At 36.5% G+C, this 24428-nt stretch overlaps 1 protein-coding gene across 4 annotated transcripts in view; it reads left to right on the top strand.

The window, feature by feature from the left end:
- Positions 1-24428, top strand: part of CCDC39 (coiled-coil domain 39 molecular ruler complex subunit) — a 70993-nt gene that overhangs the window by 34394 nt on the left and 12171 nt on the right. For all 4 annotated transcript variants that reach the window (XM_055110715.2, XM_055110717.2, XM_003831975.5 and 1 more), the window contains 3 exons: positions 801-938; positions 2861-3069; positions 13470-13593. In XM_055110715.2, the coding sequence (XP_054966690.1) occupies positions 801-938; positions 2861-3069; positions 13470-13593 (471 nt within the window). The remainder of the gene's footprint in view (positions 1-800; positions 939-2860; positions 3070-13469; positions 13594-24428) is intronic.

Genomic DNA, 24428 nt, shown 5'->3' with positions numbered 1-24428 from the left:
GTAATTAAAGCCATCTGATTCTAAGAGCTTGTACTCTTAACCAGCACCCTATGGTTTCTCAGATTGTTGATATCCTTACTATCTGGGACTTGCGTAGAATCAAACAATGAACTCCAATATGGGAGTGGTGAACCATGTAATGAACTGGTGTATGCTCCCATCTCCTCATAAATGGCTGTCTCCTAGCACAGTCAGCCCTCTGTATCCACAAGCTCCACATCTGCAGATTCATCCAACTGAGGATTGAAAATACTCAGAAAAATGGGTGATTGCATCTGTATTGAAAATGTACAGACTTTTTTCTTGTCATTATTCCCTAAATGATATAGTATAACAACTATTTACATAACATTTACATTTTATTACATAAGTAATGTAAAGATAATTAAAGGTATACAGGAAGATGTGTGTAGATTATATGCAAATACTATGCCATTTTATATAAGGGACTTGAACATCCATACCTTTTGGTGGTGGTAGTGCAGTTGTCCTGCAACCAATCCCCAGACAATACTGAGGGATGACTGTGATTCATTAGGTTGAACTGGAAGTATGTATTGCCTAGAATTACTGAACTCATACAACATCCAAAACATCAATTGATGATAAAAATGAAAATGTTCCTATGTGACTATCCATGTGTATTATATTACAGACATAGCAGAAAGATAATAAAACATAGGATTATTTTAAATATCTGAGTGTATAATTTAATGTAAGATATATATAATACAGCATGTATTTAATATTTTTGTCAATATTTAAAACATACATTTATATACCTTTTTTCTTTTTTGCAGAATGATCTTTATTTTATCAAGAAGGCACATAGTAAAAACAGTGATGAAAAACAGTCCCTTATGACCAAAATAAATGAACTAAACCTTTTCATCGACAGATCAGAGAAAGAACTTGATAAAGCCAAAGGTTTTAAGCAGGTGCAGTAAAATTGTATGCATATGTAGTATTGAAAACCATGTTTCCATGTTAATTGTAGACAAATGAAAAAATATAGCAAATTATGAAAAAGAAAATGTCACTATAATCACTATACCCAATATAAACAGTGTTAAAGTCTATAATTTCCCTCCAGTCTTGTAAAGAAATTTGGCTTTTTATGTTGTATTAAAAAATTTCTAAATATCATATGCTTCCTAAAACATTATTCTTTCAAAAACATTTTTGAAGGCTTTCTATAAGTCCATTGCATGAAATTACCATAGTTTATTTAACCATCCCCTATTTTTTAGATTTTTGTTTCTTTCTAATGCTTGGCTATTGTAAATAGTACTACATGTACACTGCAGTTGTTCAATTAGTTGTTCATTGTGCAGTTATTCAGTTAGTTCCTTTGGATAAATTCCTAGCTATATACTTATGATTCAGAAAGAAATGAATATTTTTAGCGTCTTGAAACAATTTTTAAGCCCAATTCTCTTCTAGAGGGTACCATTAATACTCCTATCAGTAGTGTGTAAGCATTCTATTTTATTCACTACCACTGAGGCTGGATATCCTAATTTAAAAAATTGTTGCCAATTTGATAAACATGGTATCTCATTGTTTTAGTCTGCATTTTTAAAATTGGTGGTTTAAAAATATTTTGCTTAATGATACATTTTCAAACATTTATGTTTAAATAAAAATGTTTAAAACACTTTTCTCTGTTATGTCATGTTCCATATTTTTTTTCTTTGGAGCTCTAGTTTGTATTCTTGGCCCATTTTTTTTCCGCTGGGAAGTTTACATATATAAATTATAAAAGATTTTCATATGTAAAAATATTATCTCTGTCGGCCGGGCACGGTGGCTCACGCCTGTAATCCCAGCACTTTGGGAGGCCGAGGCGGGTGGATCACGAGGTCAGGAGATCGAGACCATCCTGGCTAACATGGTGAAACCCCATCTCTACTAAAAATACAAAAAATTAGCCGGGCGTGGTGGCGGGCGCCTGTAGTCCCAGCTACTCCGGAGGCTGAGGCAGGAGAATGGCGTGAACCCAGGAGGTGGGGCTTGCAGTAAGCGGAGATCGCACCACTGCACTCCAGCCTGGGCGACAGAATAAGATTCCGTCTCAAAAAAAAATATATATATATATATCTCTGTCATAAATATTGTAAATATTTTCCCCATTTACCTTTACATTTTTATTCAGTGTTTGTGACACAAAACTTTTTTTTAAAACATCAAATCTCTTAGTTTTTTTTTCTTTTTAATTTTTATGCTTAGAAACTTCTTGGTTACACTAAAAATCAGACAAATGTTTACTATTTCTAGTAGTTACGTTGATTTCATCTCTTAAGATTTTTCATTCATCTAGAATATATTTTTGGTGCACGTGAGATGTAAGTATCTAATCTCTCCAAATGAAAAGCCACGTTTATGAAACAATAAAATCTTATATCCTGGAGTGTTTTTTTCTGGGGTTTCTGTTCTGAAAATTGATTGATATGTGTACTCTTATGTCAGTACTCTATTCATGACTGAATTGTTTTAAAATAAAAATATATTTCCACATTATTTTGTGAGATTCAGAGTATAAAAATGGCCATTCATAGGGCTTTATGTTTTTTGGATAGCGTAAGTTTAATTTCAGGAATAACTTCTTCCCTTTGTTTTTTATAATAGCAAAGCTTGACTTTAAAATTGAATTATGAAAGATTTGGAATAACTATAAACCCTTTTCTTAAAAGAAAAAAAACTATGACTCTGATCAATTTTAGGTCTAGCTAATATCTTAGTCAATGGTTAAATTGGAAAAAGGTATATTTTCAAGCTTTACTTATATAGCAATAAAAAAAATTTTTGGTTTTTCAATTAAAAATAATTTCAATATTTGACCATTTTGTTATGTTGATAGGATTTGATGATAGAGGACAATCTTTTAAAACTTGAAGTTAAGCGTACTCGAGAAATGCTTCACAGTAAGGCAGAAGAAGTTCTTTCCCTAGAAAAAAGAAAACAGCAATTATACACAGCAATGGAAGAGCGAACTGAAGAAATCAAGGTTCATAAAACAATGCTTGCGTCACAAATAAGATATGTTGATCAAGAACGGGAAAACATAAGGTAATTTTCAGTTTTAAAACTGCTGAGGAATAAAAAAAACAGGATGATGTCAGGAGAACTAGCTGCCCCCTCTAACATCCTGGATGTGCATCGTTTTCTTACTCATTCGAAATGGCTTTTCATATAAGAAAGACATAGGGCATGTTTTAGCCATAAATCTAGGCTCTTCTTTTGGTTAATTCTTCATTCTTTAGATTGTCCCTTTTACATTAAGATCACTAATCTACTTGGAATTGCTTTTTATGTATGGTTTGTAGTAAAGTCCAATAACATGTCTTTTTAAAAATAGATATTCAATAGCTGCATCTATTGAAGTGATTTTGCACATCTTTTATAAGATTATTTCTGGCTACATGTTTTTTCTTTAATGTTACTGTCAATTTCATTTTTGGTTTGCTGCTGGTATGTAGAAATGCAGTTAATTTCTGTATATTAAGTATTCAGCAACCCTGCTTAACAATCTTGTTCTAACAATCAGTAGATTCTAATTTTCTATATACTGTATTTCATTTATATTATTTTCAAATAATAACAGTTTTATTTCTTGCTTTCCAATCTTTATAACTTTTCTTTTTTCCCCAGTTCAATACTGAAGAGCAGTGTTGATTACAGGTATCCTTGTCTTATTATCTGATCTCAAAGGGAAAGCTTTCATTGTTTTTGCATTAAATATAAGGTTTACTGTAGTTTATTTCTATTTTTTAGATACCTTTTACCACATTGAGCTCCTATCTATTTTTATCCTTTACTAAGAAGATATTTTGTTTAATCAAGAATGGATGCTGACTTTTATTATATGCTTTCTCAGCACTTATTGACAAGATGTAGCTTCTTCAATCTGTTGTGTTTAATCATATTGATCAATTTTTCAAAGTCAAACCAACCTTACATTCTAGAATAAACCCAACTTGTCTGTTACATATTATCTTTTGCATACATCTAGATTTTGTTAGGGAATATTTTAATACAATTTTTGCATCTATGTTCATGTGTATAAATGACCCATAATTCTCCTTGCTCTACTGTCCTTGTCAGGGTATCAGGCTATTAAGGTTATGTCTGACTTCATAAAATGACTTGTGTGTATTTCTTATTTTTCTATACATTGAATATGTTTCTAAAAGAGTGGAATTGTATCTTTTTTGTTTTTCAAAGACCCCACTGGAAAAAAAAGCCATTGGGAGCCTGAAGTTTTCTATGGGGGAACATTTTCAACTATTGGTTTATATACTGGTTATAGGACAATGCAGATTTTGTATTTATTATTGATTCTGTTTTGGTAAATTCTATTTTTCTCTAGGAAAAATTTTCTATATTTATCCAAATTTCAAATTTATTGCCATACAGTTTATAATTTTATTATTTAATAGTTGTAGTATTTTTAGAGATGATTCCTTTTATATTCCTGACATTGGTTATTTGTGCATTCTTTTGGGGTAGGATAATTCTCACCACAAGTTAATCGGTATTAACATTATTTGGAAAGGGTCTGCTCTTATTGCTATCTTCTATTGTCCATTCATTATTTCATTAGTTTCTGATCTTGCCTTTACTATTTTTTCCTTCTTTTATACGGGGTTTTTAAATGTTATTTTCCTAAATTCTTCAGATGCTTAGCTCATTAATTTTCAGTTTTGAAGTAAAAAAAGCCCTCTAAGTATTATATTAGCTGCATCCCACAAGAAATTAGTATTGCCATTTTTTCTTTTTTACCTTTCCTGTCTTTCAATTGTCATAGACTTTACTTTTTAAACTTTATTGAGGTATATTTGAGATACATAAGTTGCACATATTTAAAGTGTACGTTTGATAGGTTTTGACATATGTAATATACCGGAGAGACCATCACCACCATCAAGATAATGTATACATCACCCCCACAAGTTTCTTTGTACCCCATTGTAATTCCTCCCTTCAGTCCTTCCCCCATGTTTCTCTCTCCGGACAACTGATCTCCTTTTCATCCATATAGTTCGGATTGCATTTTCAAGAGTTTAACGTAAATGGAATCCAATAGTAGGCCTGCCTTTTGTCTGGCTTTTTTCATTCAGCATAATTATTTTGAAATTCATCCATGTTGTGTATATCAATATATATTCCTTTTTGTCAGGGGTTGACACACTTTTTCTCTAAGAGCTAGATAACTAACTTACAGTTCCTTGCAGGCCATATTGTCTTTGTTTTATTTTTCAATTTTTTTCTAAAATTTTATTTCAATAATTTTTGAGAAACAGGTGGTTTTTAGCTACACAGATAAGTTCTTTAGCAGTAATTTCTGAGATTTTGGTGTATCTGAACCCAAGCAGTGTACACTGTACTCAAAGTATAGCCCTTTATCCCTCAGGTCCTTCTCCCACTCCACCCCCTACAAGTCCCTAAAGTCCATTATATCATTTTTATTCTCTTCCATCCTCATAGCTTAGCTCCTGCTTATAAGCGAGAACATAACAATATTTGGTTTTCCATTCCTGAGGTACTTCGCTTAGAATAATGGTCTCCAACTCCATCCAAGTTGCTGCAAATGCCATGATTTTGTTCCTTTTTATGGCTGAGTAGTATTCCATGGTGTATATATACCACATTTTCTTTATCCACTTGTTGGTTGATTGGCATTTAGGCTGCTTCCAGTCATAGTTTTAATAACTCACTCAACTCTGTCATTGTAGACTGAAAGCAGCCACAGACACTGTCAAAGATGAGCATGGCTATTTTCCAAGAAAACTTTATGAATACTGAAATTTTAAATTTTCATGAAATATAATTCTTTTATTTTTCTAATCACTTAAAAATTTAAAAGTCATTCTTAGCTTGTGGGCTATCTAAAAACAGGTGGCAGGCAGGATGGTTTGCTGACCCTGGCTTTCTCTTGTTAAATAGCAGTATTCCACTGCATGTGTTTACTCCAGTTTATTTATACATTTACCTGCTGATGGACATTTGAGTTGTTTCCAGTTCTTAGCTATTATAAACAAAGGTACTATGAACATATGTGTTCTTGGTATGGACATATGCTTTCTTTTCTCTTGGATAAATACTTAGGAGTAAAATTGCTGGATCATGTGGTAGGTATATATTTAACTTTTCAGGAAACATTAAGAAATTGCCATGTATTCATTATTTCTGTCTTTCCTGCTTTTCATTGTTTTTACTGAATTTTGTTTAGCCTTTTCTTTATTTGGAAGGTATACATTCTAATTTTAATTATTTTGTTGGTTATTCTTAGATTTAAAAGAAACTAATCATTTCTCTATGAATATTGAAAATTAGTTTCTATTATTTTCCCCTTCCTAAAGAGTAAGACTTTTAGCATCTCTTACCTCTTCTTTTCCTTTTCCCATCTTTCACATATTGTTGAAATACTGATTATAGTCTCTTGCTATTGTTTTTAATATTATGTCTTTACTTTTTTAAAAACTTCTTCATGTGCATTAAGCTGTGGATCAAATGTCAGCAATAATTTAAAATTATGTATGTGTTTTGTTTCTTGATGTAATGGTTTTTTCATGTATCCCTTGTCATCATTCTATTTTCTTGGATTTCATTTCATTTTTTGGAGTATGATTTTGAATTTGTTTTTTCGAACTGATGTTTTCTGAAATTTTGCAGTCCTTGCATGTTTAATACATATATTTATTCTCCCTTAAACTTGAATGACAGAACATTGTAAAACATTGTTTCATATTCTGCTAGATTACAGTGTTGTTTATGAGAAGTCTGATTACAGATTAATGAAATTTATTTTGTAGGGAAACTGGGCTTTGTTTGTTTTCTTTCTGGAAGCTTTGGGACACTCTCTTTATCCTTGGTGTTTTATAATTTTCTTGTATGTGTCTGGGCATTTTGTCATTTTAAAGTTTCTCTTGCTTGACCCTTCCTGGAGCTCTTTCAGTTTAAAAAATTTTTTTATCTTCGGTTCAGGGGTACATGTGCAGGTTTGTTATACAGGTAAACTTGTGTCATGGGGGTTTGTTATACAGATTATTTCATTACCCAGCTACTAATCCTAGTACCCAATAGTTATTTTTTGTTTTTATCCCTCCTTTCACCCTCCACCCACCAACAGGTCCCAATGTCCATTGTTTTCCTCTTTGTGTCCATGAGTTATCATTTAGCTCCCACTTATAAGTGAGAACACGCAGTGTTTGGTTTTCTGTTCCTGCATTAGTTTGCTAAGGATAATGGCCTCCAGCTCCATCCACGTTCCCGTGAAACACAAGATCTTATTCTTTTTTATGGCTGCATTGTATTCCATGGTGTATATATGGCACATTTTTAAAATCTAATCTGTCATTGATGGGTATTTAGGTTGATTCCATGTCTTTGCTACTGTGAATAGTGCTACAATGAACATTTGTGCACATGTGTCTTTATGGTAGAGTGACTTATATTCCTTTGGGTATATACCCGGTAATGGGATTTCTGGGTTGAATGATACTTCTGTTTTTACTTTCTTGAGGAATCACCACATAGCTTTCCACAATGGCTGAACTAATTTACATTCCCACCAATATTGTATAAGAATTTCTTTTTCTCTGCAACCTCACCAGCATCTGTTATTTTATTTTATTTTATTTGACTTTAATGGCAGCCATTCTGACTGGTGTGAGATGGTATCTCGTTGTGGTTTTGATTTGCATTTTTCTAAAGATCTATTGAGCTTTTTTTCATATGCTTTTTGGCACATGCATGTCTCCTTTTGAAAAGTGTTCATGTCCTTTGCTCACTTTTTAATACGGTTGTATTTTTTCTTATAAATTTGTTTAAGTTCCTTATAGATGTTGGATATTAGACCTTTATCAGATGAAGAGTTTGCAAAAATTTTCTCCCATTTTGTAGGTTGTCTGTTTTCTCTGTTGATAGTTTACTTTGCCGTGCAGAAGCTCTTCAGTTTTAATTAGATCCCATTTATCACTTTTTGTTTTTGCTGTGATTGCTTTTGGCATCTTCATCATGAAATCTTTGCCCTTTCCTCTGTCCAGAATAATACTGCCTAGGTTGTCTTCTGGGTTTTTATAGTTTTGAGTATTACATTTAAATATTTAATCCATCTTGAGTTGATTTTCATATGTGGTATAAGAAAGGGGTCCAGTTTCAATCTTCTGCATATGGCTAGCAAGTTATCCCAGCACCATGTATTGGATAGCGAGTCCATTCCCCATTGATAGTTTTTCTCAGTTTTGTTGAAGATGAGATGGTGGTAGGGATGCAGCCTGATTTCTGGGCTCTCCTGTTGCATTGGTCTGTATGTCTGTTTTTGTACCAGTACCATGTTGTTTTGGTTACTGTAGCCCTGTAGTGTACTTCGAAGTTGGGTAACATGATGCCTCAAGCTTTGTTATTTTTGTTTAGGACTGCCTTGGCTATTCAGACTCTTTTTTGGTTCCATATGAATTTTAAAATAGTTTTTTTCTAGTTCTATAAAAATGTCATTGGTAGTTTGACAGAAATAACATTGAATCTGTAAATTGCTTTGGGCAGTATGGCCATTTTAACATTGATTCTTCCTATCCATGAGAAATCAGTTTTCTGCTGATTTCCTTGAGCAGTGTTTTGTAATTCTCATTGTAGAGATCTTTCACCTCCCTGGTTAGCTGTATTCCTAGGTATTTTATTCTTTTTGTGTTAATTGTGTAATGGGATTGCGTTCCTGATTTGGCTATTGGCTTGGCTGTTATTGGTATATAGGAATGCTAGTAATTTTTATACGTTGATTTTGTATCCTGAAACTTTGCTGAAGTTGTCTATCAGCTGAAGCAGCTTTTGGGCTGAGACTATGGGGTTTTCTAGATATAGAATCATATCATCTGCAAACAAGGATAGTTTGACTTCCTCTCTTCCTATTTAGATGCTCTTTATTTCATTCTCTTGCCTACTGCTCTGTCCAGGACTTCCAATACTATGTTGACTAAGAGTGATGAGAGAGGGCATCCTTGTCTTATGCTGGTTTTCAAGAGGAATGCTTCCAGCTTTCCCCATTTACTATCATGTTGGCTGTGGGTTTGTCATAGATGGCTTTTATTATTTTGAGGTATGTTCCTTCAACGCCTAATTTACTGAGAATTTTTAACATGAAGAGGTGTTGACTTTTATCAAAAGCCTTTTATAGATCTATTAAGATAATCGTTATTTTTGTCTTTAGTTCTGTTTATGTGATGAATCAAATTTATTGATTTGTGTATGTTGAGCCACTGACAGCTTGCACCATGCACCTTGAAAAGCCGCAGGTACTCAATATCAGCCTGTGAAGGCAGCCGCAGGGGCTATACCCTAAAAAGCCACAGCGGCAGAGCTACCCAAAGCCTTGGGAGCCCACCCCATGTATCAGTGTGCCCTGGATGTGAGACATGGAGTCAAAGGAGATTATTCTGGAGCTTTAAGGAGTGCCCTGCCAGGTTTTGGACTTGCATAGAGCCTGTGGCCCCTCTGTTTTGGCCAACTTCTCCAATTTGGAACAGGAACATTTACCCAATGCCTGTACCCCCATTGTATCTTGGAAGCAACTCGTTTTTTATTTTACAGGCTCATAGGTGGAAGGGACTTGCTTTGTCTCAGATGAGACTTTGGACTTGGACTTTTGAGTTAATGCTGGAGTGAGCTAAGACTTTGGGGGATTATTGGGAAAGTATGATTGGTTTTGAAATGTGAGGACATGAGATTTGGGAGGCACTAGGGGCAGAATATGGTTTGGCTCTGTGTCCCCACCCAAGTCTCATCTACAATTGTAATCTCATGTCGAGGGAGGGACCTGGTGGGAAGTAATGGATGTTGGTGGTGGTTTCCCCAATGCTGTTCTTGTGAGTGAGTTCTCATGAGATCTGATGGTTTAAAAATGTCTCTTGCTTTCTCCTGCTGCCTTGTAAAGATGCTGCTTCCCCCTTGCCTTCCATCATGATTCATGATTATATGTTTCCTGAGGCCTCCCCAGACATGTGGAACTGTGAGTCAATTAAATCTCTTTTATTGCAAATTATCCAGTCTCAGGTAGTATCTTTATAGCAGTTTGAAAATGGACTAATAAAATGGTTATTCCTTTAACTGTGGTGTAGACTGAGTACAGTCAACAGATTTCTTTTCTGGATGTTTTCATAGGGCCAAGGCTTTGTGTGGGGTCTTTATTTGTAGCTGACTTCTTATCTTTGGTTTCACAGGGGGATATGTTAGGAAGTTATTTTTGGTGTTGAAGCTTTGGGGTGTGATCCAGTAGGTGGTGCTTAGGTGTAGTGGTCAGTAGGTAGGCTCTTGCTTGGCTGTGTGGCTGCTCTATATTTCCTCACAGTCATGCTCTCTCTCAGTGCTCTGTAAGTGGGGGCTGCTCTCTCACCTGAGTGCTGGCTGTAGATCACAGCTTGGTGCTACTGGGCTGCCCACCACAGCTCTGGGGTGATCTCAGGGTTTATGTTTCTTTCCCAACTTGGAGGCAGCTGAATAAGGTACCTTAGTAGTGGTAGTGGCTGAGGGTCTTTTGTCTCCTGACGGCTTCATCCCAGAGAGGTGCAGGTCAGCAATCACTGAATGCAATAAACCCAGGATGAGGTAGTCTGTGCTATGGGCCCAATCTGGGGACACCCTACCTGGTGATGAGCAGTGGGGTTTTATGTGATCCATGGGAGATGGACTGGCTTCCTCTCCTTGGGTGGATTGCAGCTTGTTGCAAATACGGATGAGGCACTTAGGGTCTCTGCTCCTTGGTTAATCTGAGGATAGCTGGGGTAGTACCACTGCAGAGCCAGTGGCAGAAGCTTTTGGTTGCCTCTGGCGGCTCTACCTCTGAGAAACATTTAGCTGCTGTTACTGGTAGTGTTCAGCTGGTGGGGTGGGGTGGGGTGGCTGTACTGCTGGTGTGAGCTTGTGGCTTGCTGGGGAGCAAGGAGTTAAGGGAGTCAGGAGAAGAGAGTGGTTGTCTTCTCTGCATGGTGACTGTAGTGTGCTGTAAGCTCAGGCATAGTCCTCAGGTTGTTTTTTCCCCAAATCAAGGGCAGCAGGGATAGAACTGCTGCTGTGGTCGTGGCAGAGGGGCTATCATGTGCCTCTGGGAGCCTCTGCAGGACACTCGAGGCCACTACCAGTGGGTATGCTCAGCCATGGGTGGAGCAACTGTTCTGTGGTCACGGGCTGGGGCCCCTGCCTGGTGAAGAGTCAGGGGATAGGGTGAAGAGCCCAGGGAAGAGGGGCTGAACTCCTTTCTGTATGGTCTATTTTAGTTATTTCATTCAAGTCTTCCTTTGGGTCAGGAGAATATTTTTCTATTTAATTTTTTTCTTACCATCATACTCTCCTGTTTTCTCCATTTGTTGCTCATTTTTACTAGATGTTGGCCCTTTTAGGTCTGTCCTCCAGGTTTCTTTTTTCTACTTGTATTTTACTTTCTCAGATATTCTTTCTCTCTCTCTCCCTATTCCCCTCTCCTCTGCCTAATCTCTCCCCTTGTCTCTCTCTCCAGATTGCTCATTAAATCTTTATTCTTCACTGCTCTTACATTGAAGAAAACTTATTTGCAAGCACTGTTATTCTTTCATTAGTCCTTTATTTTCATAGCAGCCCATCTTGTTTTATGGGTGTTTTTGGAATCAATATCCTCTTCTCTTTTAGAGGGTACTAATTAGAAGACTGAACATTGTCTTCTATGCATTATGTGTCAGGTCTGTTCTTTGTTCATTTTTGCCATTTGCTTTCCATAAATGTTTAATGGTCCTTTGTTAATATTTATTAATGAATGCTTATTAATCGGTGGATATTGGTAGCTAACTGGTAAGGGTTTCCTCTGCAATTAAGTGGATCTCTGGTTTTCTCCAACAGATCGCTCCTCTAAATGGGAGGGCTAATTGTAGGCTTGTGCTAGTTTGTCCTGTAAAGAGCGTAATAGCTATTAAGCAGGGTTAGGATTTCATGGTTACAAAAAGTTAGGAGGTGTTTATTTTGAGTGATGAAGACTTTATCTCATTCCTAAGTAGAACTGCCTTTCTTTTTCATTTACTTCCACTGTTGGAGGAAGCCTAGAATTACTTCATGTTTTTACCTCTTTCTCTAGCTTCAACATACATGCTAGGAACTGTGGTAATTTTTTGGTTATCATTGGAGCAGAAAGCATTCCTGACATTTCTGTATGTTTTGAGGGGTTGAGGGGAATGGCCCAGAGTTGTTGATTATAGCCTCACAGATCACTCTTGTTCTTTTTCTTGTTTCTGAGTTTGGATTTTTTTCAGACTTCTTTGGTGGAAAATGGCTCCTGCTTCTGCAGTGGTCTTCCGTGTGTGTCTATTTTTTTTCCGTTAATCTTACCCCATCTGTTTTCCATGAATTCATGAAAAATTATTGTACCTTTCTGATTCTCAGAACTGCTATGTTGCTGTTTTTTTAAATCTTTTTTTATTTTAGAAAGGAAGAGTAATATACTGTGCTTGGTCCACAATCTTGAAGTCCAGCAAGTTTTTATGATCACATAAAGGATGAGTAAATATTTTCTGAGGAAATGAGTGATAATTAAAAATAAGAAAAACTGTAACTTATGACACTAAATATATCTTACCATGAGTTTTCTCTAGCAGTAGAAAAACTGGTAGGTTGAGGATTTCTTTTTCACCATAGTTAGAGAGCTTACTTGCGTCAGTTTGTAGCAGGCAGTTGAGGCACTCTCCATATTGCCAGGCATATATTAAGATTACTAGTATTAAGTTCTAAAAAATAGCTCATAAAATATAAATTTACTGAAATAAAAGGAGAAAGTAACCAACAGATTTAAGAATCTGAATTCTGGAAGACAATTCTCAACCGCCCTGTTTGGACTATCTTTTTAAAGACGTTTGAATAGCAAACAGCCTCAGAAACTAGAGGTAGTATCTCCTTCTGGAGCAAAAGTTAGGCATGTTTGCTTATTTCCCACTATAAAATATTTGGGTTACCTAGGCTTGAGATTCCTCAGCTGTGATGCAAATCTACTGTTTGCAGCATCCACTTGAGCCCCTTCTTGCTCCCGTGGGATGTAGGGAGCAAGGGGAACCAGTCAAACAGGAATCTTATGCTACTTGCTGTGTCATGAGAAATAAAGTCCGTTGTCTCTGAAACAGGGATTGTGTCTTCTGCCAGCAAAAGACACAATGAAACTGTGGCAGGCTAACTTGTCAGCTTTCAAGTAGGGTAAATATCAGATCCTTCACACTGAATTATTAAATTAAAACGTGAGAACAAATTTAATCTGTTTGAGTTTAGTAGTAACACAAATCCAAATGTCTTCAATAAGAACATCTGATAGTCTTTTTATTAAATTAAAACGTGAGAACAAATTTAACCTGTTTGAGTTTAGTAGTAACACAAATCCAAATGTCTTCAATAAGAACACTTGATAGTCCTTTAAAAATTGTAAAGTATGTTATTCATTTCTCAGTGTTTCTTTTTCTTATTAGCACTGAGTTTCGCGAGCGGCTAAGTAAAATTGAGAAGTTGAAGAATAGATATGAAATTCTGACTGTTGTTATGCTGCCTCCTGAAGGAGAAGAGGAGAAAACACAGGCCTATTATGTAATAAAGGTAATTTTAATTGATTCACAGTTGTGATGGTATGAAATTTTCTTTGTTAACTCATTCATCATAATCCTCTGAATTTTAAAAAAAAAACAATATTGCAACTTTCCCTCCATGAAATCTAGCAACTATTTCACTTAATTAGGGCCACTATTACACTTAACAAAGGCCAAAACATTCATTCCTAAATGGAGATACTGAAAGCACTATTCATTCTATATATATCTCTAGTCCGTGAGGTCAAGCACTGCCCTCTGATTCCCAAAACTTACTGTGAACTTGCTCCAGAAGTCTTCCTCTTTTGAGTTCAGGTCATTCTACTTGACCATTCTTTGACACTTTTTTCTTTTTGCTATTATTTGCAGCATGTCATTTCCCCTAGGCAAGATTTGTAATCTTTTTAAGACCTATTATCACTCTAAGTGTCTTTGGTATGCATGTGACAACCTGTTCAACAATTGAGGCTTAAAGCTTTCCTTTACTTCACTATAGCCACCCACTCTTATGCCACACCCTGGCTGGACCTTAGCATTTCTTGGAGCTACACCACCTCTGAATTTTAAACTCCAGTTTACCATTAGAGTCCTGGTATGGCAGCTGTTCAGAAAGGAAGAGGGCTGCTTCCCTGCCCATATATCCCTATAATATGATATTATAGGGAGACAGACCAGGTGAATCTGTTTTTTTTCTGATGTTTGACAGTTGTCTGTCATCCCATGGTTATCTTTAACCCAAAGGGGAAATTCATTAAGTGATGTGGAATTGAATGCTATTCTCTAAGCACTGCTATATTCATCTTTCCCATGTAGAAAATACCCTGAACAGGAGTAATTTCCTTTACAGAAAGGTCTAGGAAATTACTCAAAATGCTACAAACAAGGGATGGAACTTGTAACTTTGACTCACTTCCCTGTACCATACATGAATAGGGGTGAGATCATCTTCCAGTTCACACCTTCAGAGAATGGCTCTTGTGGATGCTCTCTCCCTTTGATTTCTACCAACTTAATTGGCCAAATTTTCTCCTGTAACTCTTCTTCAAATCTGCCCCTAACAAATGCAGCAAGTATGGTATGCCTGTCACTTTGCTTGAAATTCTGCCTTCCCTATGAGAAATCAGTCCCAGCTCTCAAAACTTTCTTATAACTTGTCAGTCTGTAATACCTCAGGCTTCTGCCCAAACAGGACTTTTCTCCTCTCAGGTTTTAAAAGTTCCTGAAGGATAAAGGGTAGGCTCTAATTTTTTAGGTATTGGGAAATCGGAAGATGTTGCAATTCCAATTAAGTTTCTCTAACAAGTGGAGTGATGGGTTACCTAAAAGTACTGGTGTTAAGTGTGCCTTCATCCATATCCTACCACTGCTTCGGTAGGTGACCAGGAATAAGTTACTTAACCATGTGAGGCCTAAGTTTCCTCACTTGGAAAATGAAGAGGGTAATATTGTTACTTTTGTTGGGAGAAAAGAGAAAATACATGTAAAGCCCTTGGGACGATGGCTGGCACAAAATGAGTCCTCAATAAATGTTAGTTATTATTATTACTGTGATGATGCTGATTAACCTAACTCACAGGAACACAGGCAAGTTTTATATGAAGAAAGAATATTCCTTCTGTTTACAGTGAAAGTGCTGGATAAATATCAGAATAATGATTATGCTAAATGAATTGAGGCTATCAGTTACTTTCTCAATGTCCTGATGCCATATTTCTTATCTTCCATCTTCTCTGGGATCCACAGCTTGCCACGCAGTTATTCCCATTTTTTGTTGTTGTTGTATAGCATGTTTACACTTTTTACTGGTAACACTTCACAAGTCTCAGATGTGTAAAAATGAAACTTAAATAATAACTAAACTCAGTCTAGTTTATATCAGGAAAAATTATGGCCTGAAAAATAGAGAAAAGCAAACCATGGGTGCAATGATGCCAGTGCATGGTGATACTAAGGTGTTGGCATTTTCTAGTGGGCCCTCCAAGTATTATCTGATTCTATAGGAGTGCAGACCTTCGACTCTCTATTGACTAGCTTATTTTACAACTCTGTAGGTATAGATGATAACTTGCAGACAACTGATAGTAACATAAGTGATATCTTGCTGCTAACAATGTAAATGAATTTTGGCCAGTAGAAATACAACTCTGCTCTGTAGAAAAGATAACCCAAGCATTGAAGTTTATTACACTAAAATATATTAATATGTTTTGCATCTACCAGCAAATTCATTTCAGCATTTCTGATTCAACATGTCTATAATATAAAATCTGTTTTCATATTCTTCTTTGAAATAAGTCTAAATATCTTACTGGCTTTTCATTAACAAGTTGAGTAAAACCTTTAATAAAAGTTCATTTCATATTTGTATAAGAATTTTTAACTATTTGAAAATAGTACCTTGGCATTTTCACTGCTGGGAAAAACCTTGCCAATTAGAAGTTAAGTTTTGTTTTTTCAATGTAAGTCTGTTTTCCAATGTAGTGGATTCTGTTTGTTGATGTAGTAGATTTAGGATTTAAATTTAGTCAGTTCAAAATTTTTTCCCTTCCCTTATTCTTCTTATGTTATCTACAAAGGGATCTCTCCTGATGGATACATATATTATGTTTATGGCTGTGGGTAATAGGAATTTGATTACAATGCTAACCACTCTTGTGTTTTCTGAATGTTGTGGATGAGGCCTCAGCAAACTATGCACTCCAGCCAAATGCTGCCCACCACTTGTTTTGTAAATAAGTACTGGAAGACAAAATACGTACACTTATTCATTTATATATTGTTTATGGCTGCTTACATGCTACAATGACAGAATGAAGTAGTTTCGACAGACTGAATGGCCCATAAAGTCTAATTACTATTTGGCCCTTTACAGACAAAGCTTGTTGACCCTTTTCATTAGTTTCTTAGGGCTGCTGTAACAAAATACAATAAACTAGATGGTTTAAACAACAGAAATATATGTCTCAGGCCAGGTGCAGTAGCTCACGCCTGTAATCCCAGAACTTTGGGAGGCCAAGGCGGGTGGATCACGAGGTCAGGAGATCGAGACCATCCTGGCTAACATGGTGAAACCCCGTCTCTACTAAAAATACAAAAAATTAGCCGGGTGTGGTGGTGGGCGCCTGTAGTCCCAGCTCCTCGGGAGGCTGAGGCAGGAGAATGGCATGAACCCAGGAGGCGGAGCTTGCAGTGAGCCGAGATTGCACCACTGCACTCTAGCCTGGGCAACAGAGTGAGACTCCGTCTCAAAAAAAAGGAAATATATATCTGATACATCTGGAGTCTAGAAGTCCAAGATGAAGGTGTTGATAGGGTTGGTTTCTTCTGAAGGCTATGAAGAATAACCTGTTCTATGCCTCTCTCCTAGCTTCTGGTGGTCTGCTGACAATCTTTGGTGTTCCTTAGTTTGTAAATGCATCACCCTGAAATCTGCCTTCATCTTTACATGGTGTTCCTTCCTGTGTCTCTTCACATAGTTTTCCCTCTGTCCAAATTTCCCATTTTAATAAGGACACCAGTTATATCAGATTAGGACCAACCTAATGACCTCAATGTAACTTGACTGTATCTGCAAAGACCCTATTTCCAAATAAGGTCACCTTCTGGGGTACCACAGGTTGGGATATCAACATATCTTCTTATAAGGGACACAGCTCAATTCATAGCTCCTGTCTTTGGTCTTGTAGTAAGCTCCTGTATTTGGTCTTTGTTCTATGGGGCATACATGGCTTTTTCATCAACTCTAGTATCTTATAATATCTAACCCTTAAAGGCCAAACTGAAAAATATAATTAGTAACCAGTGAAGGACTAGTATTTTTCAAATCTCATTTCCAAGTTCCTCTTAGTCTTTATAAGGAAACAGTCTAGTTCTGACTGCAATTTAATGACACTGTCCAATTCAGTTACTTGAAAATATTGGACAGACTTTTGAGAGATATATCATCTCTGATTTAGAAGTGAATGGAATCAGAATTTTAGAACTTCAAGCTATACATGGAATTATATCAGGAATTTGCATAAAATGAACAAATTCAACTCCTTCATTTGAAAAATGAAGAAACTGACCCAGTAGTCCACAACTAAAATTTGTTTGGCTCATTCCAGCTCATTCTCCCACTATTCTTTTATATTTCAGATGAAATGGGGTTACCAATTTGAGACTCAAAGGAATTAGATATAATTTCTATAATTTTTTTGCTAAACTTTTTTAAATTATGTAATACTTCTCACAAAATATGTATAACTAATTTTCTGAAGCACAATAAAATAAATGCCAGTGAAAATGTTAAGAATGGAAATATTACTAATAAAACTTATCTTTACAATTCCCCCTGCCCTGCTGCAGGCTGCTGTGAAAGTGACACATAAGCAGACTGCACTCCCCACAGCTTCCTACCCATGTAAATCACCTGAGAGGAACCACAACCTCTCTGGCCATGGGCCCATAGCATTTTCAATGTAGTGGATTCTGTTTCTTGATGTAGTAGATTTAGGATTTTGCCATTTTGAGAATTTAATGCTGGGCTGTGCCTTGAAACACTACTGCAACTACCACCTGTCCAAGGTGGGAGAGGGGTGACCAAGCACTCCAGTGCACCCCTAAGACAATTCCCACGACCTTGCTACTGGCTGTTGTGAGACGGAGGTGTGAGAAGACTGCACTCCTCACAACTTGTTACCCACCTGAGCACCTCACCTGAGAGGAACGCTGCACTCTGGTTGCAAGGCCACAGCCAGGAGCATTTGGAGAGTTTAATGCTACACTGTGCCCCACATTTGGGCCAAGTGCAGGTTGACATTGCTGCAGCTGTCTCCGATCCAAGGAGGGAGAAAAGAGACCAGGCACTCCCATGTACTCTGGTGACGATTCCTGCTGTCCCACTATGGCTGCTGTGGGACTTCCTACAGCTTCTTACCCATGCTGTTCCACCTGAGAAAGGTTGCACCCTCCCTGGTGGCAGGCCTACAGCACAGCCACCACAGCCCATACCTGAGTATTCTGCCAGTGTCCTGGGAACCACCCCACCTTTGACTGTCACAGCCAGAACCTCCTTAAAGGTATTACCAAGGGGCCTGAGGACTAGTCTGCTGGCCCAAACCCATCCCCTAAGTACTCAAGTATGCCATCCAGGGGCCCAGATATTTACTAACCCAGTGCATCACTGTTGGCACATGATCAGTCCTGCTAGTCTGAAGTTGGGGCAACTCAACCTACAAATACCACCACAGCTGACACCCACTCCCATGCACTACCAACAGGCCAGAGGACCAGCATGTCCAACCCATTGCAGCTACCAGCAACACCAGTATGGACCTTCTGGGTTCCAGTGAGTTGCTTTACCACCGCTACTGCCATTACCTGCATGACACCAGCTGCCCAGGGGCCTGAAAACCCGCCTGCATGTCGGGCCCACCATTCCCACTACCAACATCTGAGCAAGCTACCCAGAGGCCCAAGAATCAGCCTTCCAGGATCCACTAACACCAGTGACAGTATAAGCTACTCTCTGGCCTGAGAATAGATACACTCAGCCCACCACTGCCACCAATGGGGCCCAAAGACAGGCTTACCTGGCATCCTAGACCCCAGCAAAACTTCACCAAAGCTCAACTAATAACCATACCTTAAGTCACTGAGGAAATCACAGATACCACTGAACCTGTGTACTAAGAAATCATGCAAAGACCACACTACCACAGGCACCCCACATCAAAGCACCAACTACATATGTACTTCTTCAGGAGAAAATCCTCTCCTAGGAAAGCAATTTCAAAAAATTAGCAGAAGCAACTGTTACATGAGATATGCATCTATCAATGGAAGGACACAGGAACCATAAAAAAGCAAGGAAATGTGACCCACCATATGACAACTGTTCAGCAATAGATCCCACTCAAAAAGAAATCCTTGAAATGCCAGATGAAAAATTCAAAATATTGATAGAAGCTCAATTAGATGCAAGAGAAATCTGAAAACCAATACAAAGAAATCAGAAATCAATTCAGGGTATGAGCAAAAAATTCACCAAGGAGATATCTTAAAAAAAAAAAAAAGAAAAATAGACTACACAAGCAAAAGAAAGAGTCAATAACAGACTAGACAAGCAACAGAGAGAATCTCAGACCTTGAAGACAGGTCTTTTAAAATAATCCAGTCAGACAAATTAAAAAAAAAGAATGAAAAAGAATGAACAAGGCCTTCAAGATGTTTGGAACTAGTAAAGTGACTGAACTTACAAATTATCAGTTATGCCTGAGGGGTAAGAGAGAGAAATAAGTTTAGAAAGCCCATTTAAGGAAATAATTGATGAAAACATCTCAAGTCTAGTAAGAGAGTTAGACGCCGAGACACAAGAGGCCCAGCAATCCCCAGGAAAATACATTTCAAAACAATACCTCATCATGGTGTATTGTAATCAGAATGTCTAAAGTCAAAGTGAAACTGCAAGAGAAAAGTTAAAATTAGCAAGAGAAAAGCATCTAGTCACCTATAAAGGAAACCCCATCAGAATAACAGCAGACTTCTCAGCAGAAATCTTATAGGACAGAAAAGAATGGGACAGAATTTTCAAAGCACTAAAAGGAAAACAAAAACAAAAACAGAACAAAATAAAACCAAAAAACACCTGTCAGCCCCCAATTTTATATCCAGCAAGAATAAGCTTCATAAAGGAAGAAGAAATACCCAGCAAAGCAAACACTAAGGGAATTCTTCACCACTAGACTGGTCCTCTAAGAAATGCTCAAAGGAGTTTTAAAATGGAAACAAAATGTCAGTATTCACCATCATGAAAACACACAAAAGTATAGGACTCAAAGGTCTTATAAAACAAACACACAAAAGAGGAAGAGAAAGGCATCACTGGCAACATAACAGAATTCTACCAAAACACAGACGACCACACAGAGAAAAAAAAGAAATAATTTATAAACCAACTAGATAACAACTGAAAATATGACAGGAACAAAATCATACATATCAATATAAGTTTGAATGTAAATGGATCAAACGACCCAATTAAAACATATAGATGGTGGAATGGATAAAAAATGTGATCCAACAATAAATATACTGCTTATATGAAACTCACCTTATTGGTAAAGACATATATACTGAAAGTAAAGGGGTGGAAAAAGACATTCCATGGAAACCAAAAGCAAGTAGGAGTAGCTTTACTTATATTAGATAAAAGAGATATTAAATCAAAACAGTAAAAGAAGACAAAGAAGGTTATTATATAATGATAAAGGGATTACTTCTGCAAGAGGATATAACAATCCTAATTATATATGCACAACACTGCAGCACCTAGATTCATAAAACAAGCATTACCAGATTGAAATAACGAAACAGCAAGACAATAATGGTGGGTCAACACCCCACTGACAGCACTAGGCAGATTATCAAGACAGAAAATCAATAAAGAAACACTGGACTTAAATCGGGCTTTAGACCAAATGGACGTTAACAGACATCTACAGAACATTCTACCCAACTACTGCATAATATACCTTCTTTTCATAAGCACATGGAACATCTCCAAGACAAGCCAGAAAACAAGTCTCAAAAAAAAAAAAAATATATATTCTCAGACCACAGTGGAGTGAAAAACCGGGAATCAGTGCTCAGAAAACTTTGGGCACTTCACAGATATATGGAAATTAAACAATATGCTCCTAAATGATCACTGGGTTAACAAAGAAATCAGGATGGAAATTTAAAAAAATTTTTGAAATGAATGAAAATGGATACACAACATACCAAAACCTGTGGGATAGAGCAAAAGGAATGCTAAGGGGGACGTTTATAGCATTAAATGCCTATATAAAAAATGTAGAAAGATCATCAATTAACAACCTAACACTGCACCTCAAGGAATTAGCAAAACAAGAAAAAAAACAAAACAAAACCAAAGTTAGCAGAACAAAAGCAATAACAGATCAGAGCAAAACTAAATGAAATAGAGACAAAAAAAATTTACAAATGATCAAGGAAATTAAAAGTTTGTTCCTCAGATGACAAACAAAATTGATAAACTGCTAGCTAATCAAGAACAGAGATCCAAGCAAACAAAATCGGAAAACAAAAAGGAGGCATTACAACTGAACTACAGAAATATGAAAGATCATCAGGGACTATACTAACTTATAAATTAGAAAACCTAGAGTAAATGGATTCCTGGAAACAGATAAATTTCTGGAAACATATAATACACCCTCCCAAGGTTGAACCAGGAAGAAACAAAAATCCCTAATAAACCGATAATATAAATAGCAAGAATGAATCCATAATAATAATAATAATAATAATAATAATAATAATAAAAATCTCCAAACAACAACAAAAAAGCCCAGGGTAAGATGTAGTAACAGCTAAATTCTACCAAGCATACAAAGAAGAACTAATACAAATCCTCCTGAAACTGTTCCAAAATATTGAGGAGGAGGGAATGCTCCCTAACTCATTCTATAAGGCCAGTATCACACTGATACCAAAACCAGACAAGGACACAACACAAAAAAGAAAACGATAAATCAATATTCCTGATGAACACAGACCACAGACACAAAAATCTCCAGCAAAATACTAGCAAATTGAGTCCAACAGCACATCAGGAAGATAATACACCATGATGAAGGGGGTTTTATGCCACGGATGAAAGAATGGTTTAGTATATGCAACTTAATAAACATGATACATCACATAAACAGAATTAAAGACAAAAATCATATAATCATCTCAATAGATGCAGATAAAGCAATGTGATAAAATTCAGCATTCCTTCATGACAAAACCCTCCATAAACCAGGCATAGAGGGAACATACCTCAAAATAATAGATGCCATCTATGACAAACCCACAGCCAACATCGTACCGAATGGGGGAAGAGCTGAAGGCATTTCCCGTAAGAATTAGAACAAGACAAGGATGCCCACTTTCACCACTCCTATTCAACATAGTACTGGAAGTCCTAACCACAGCAATCAGGCAAGAGAAATAAATAAAAGTCTTTCAAATAGGAAAAGAGGAAGTTAAATTATCTGTGTTCACATGATATGATCTTACATCTAGAAAGCCCTAAGAACTCCACCAAAAAAAATCTTAGATTGGATAAATGAATTCAGCAATTTCGGGATACAAAATCAAGGTACAAAAATCCGTAGCATTTCTATACACTAATAATGATATAGCTGAGAACCAAATGAAGAAGGCAGTTCCATTTATAACAGATACAAAAACAGTACCTAGAAATGTATTTAACCAAGGAGGTAAAAGAGCTCTATAAGGAAAACTACAAAACACTGATGAAAGAAATTATAGATGACACAAAGGTAAAAACATTACATGCTCATGGATTGGAAGAATTAGTATTGGTAAAATGACCATGGTGCCCAAAGGAATCTACAGATTCAATGCAACCCCTATCAAAATACCAATTTCAATTTTTCACAGAATTAGAACAATCCTAAAATTCACATGCAACACAAAAATCCAAATAACCAAAGTAATCCTAAGCAAAAAGAACAAAGCTGGAGGGATTACATCATCTGACTTCAAATTATACCACAAGGCTATAGTAACCAAAACATCAATGGTACTGGTATAAAATGAGACACAAAGATCAATGGAACAGAAAAGAGAACCCAGAAATAGACCCACATACAGCTAACTGATCTTGGACAAAACTGACAAGAACATACACTGGGGAAAGTATGCTTATTACCTGTGTGACAAAAAAATCTGTACACCAAACCTCCATGACACACAATTTACCCATGTAACAATCCTGCACATGTAGCCCTTGAACCTAAAAGTTGGAAGAAAAAAAAGTGGGCTAAGGACATGAGTAGGCATTTTTCAAAAGAAGACAAACAAATGGCCAACAAGCATATGAAAAAATGCTCATCATCATTAATCATTAGAGAAATGTAAATTAAAGCCAACAATCAGAATGGCCATTAGAAAGACAGAAAACAAGAGATGTTGGTGTGGATATGGAGAAAAATGAATGGTTATACACTGTTGGTGGGAATGTAAATTAACACCTCTATAGAAAACAGAATGAAGATTTCTCAGGTAACTAAAAATAGAACTACCTTTTGATCCAGCAGTCCTACTACCTGGTATCTACACAAAAGAATAGAAATCATTAAATCAAAAAGATACCTCCACTCCTATGTTTATTGCAGCACTGTTTACAATAGCAAAGATGTGGATTCAACCGAAGTGTCCACTGATGGATGACTGGATCAAGAAAATGTGGTATATATGCACAATGAAATACTATCCAGACAGAAAAAAGAATGAAATCCTGTCTTTTACAGCAACACGATATAACTGGAGGCCCTTATCTTAAGAGAAACAACTCAGGCACAGAAAAACAAATACCGTATGTTCTCACTTATATGTGGGAGCTAAATAACGCGTACACATGGAGGTAGAGTGTGGAGTGATAGACACGGAAGACTCAGAAGCATGGTGGAGGTATCAGAGGGACATGGATAATGAGAAATTACTTAATGGGTACAATGTACAGTATTCCAACGATGGGTAGTACACTAGTCACCACTACACAATATACCCATGTAACAAAATATACTTGTACTCCATAAATTTTTACAAATAAAAATAATCAGAAAAAAATTTATATTTCTAATTGACTACATTCAGGTTTAAATACATACATCTAAGAACTGAATAAATTAAAATGAAATTATTAGTGATTTTGACTAAAAATTTTCTTGCATATATATACACATATATATGTATATATATGCATACTATCTATGTCAGCCTTTAGGACGTTCTTCGGAATTGTTTAGGTACAGCTCTAGAGAACCG

This window comes from Pan paniscus, chromosome 2, assembly GCF_029289425.2.
Source record: "Pan paniscus chromosome 2, NHGRI_mPanPan1-v2.0_pri, whole genome shotgun sequence".
Taxonomy (NCBI): domain Eukaryota; kingdom Metazoa; phylum Chordata; class Mammalia; order Primates; family Hominidae; genus Pan; species Pan paniscus.
The sequence above is the reverse complement of the archived record's forward strand: the minus strand, read 5'-3'. Positions and strand labels throughout refer to the sequence as shown.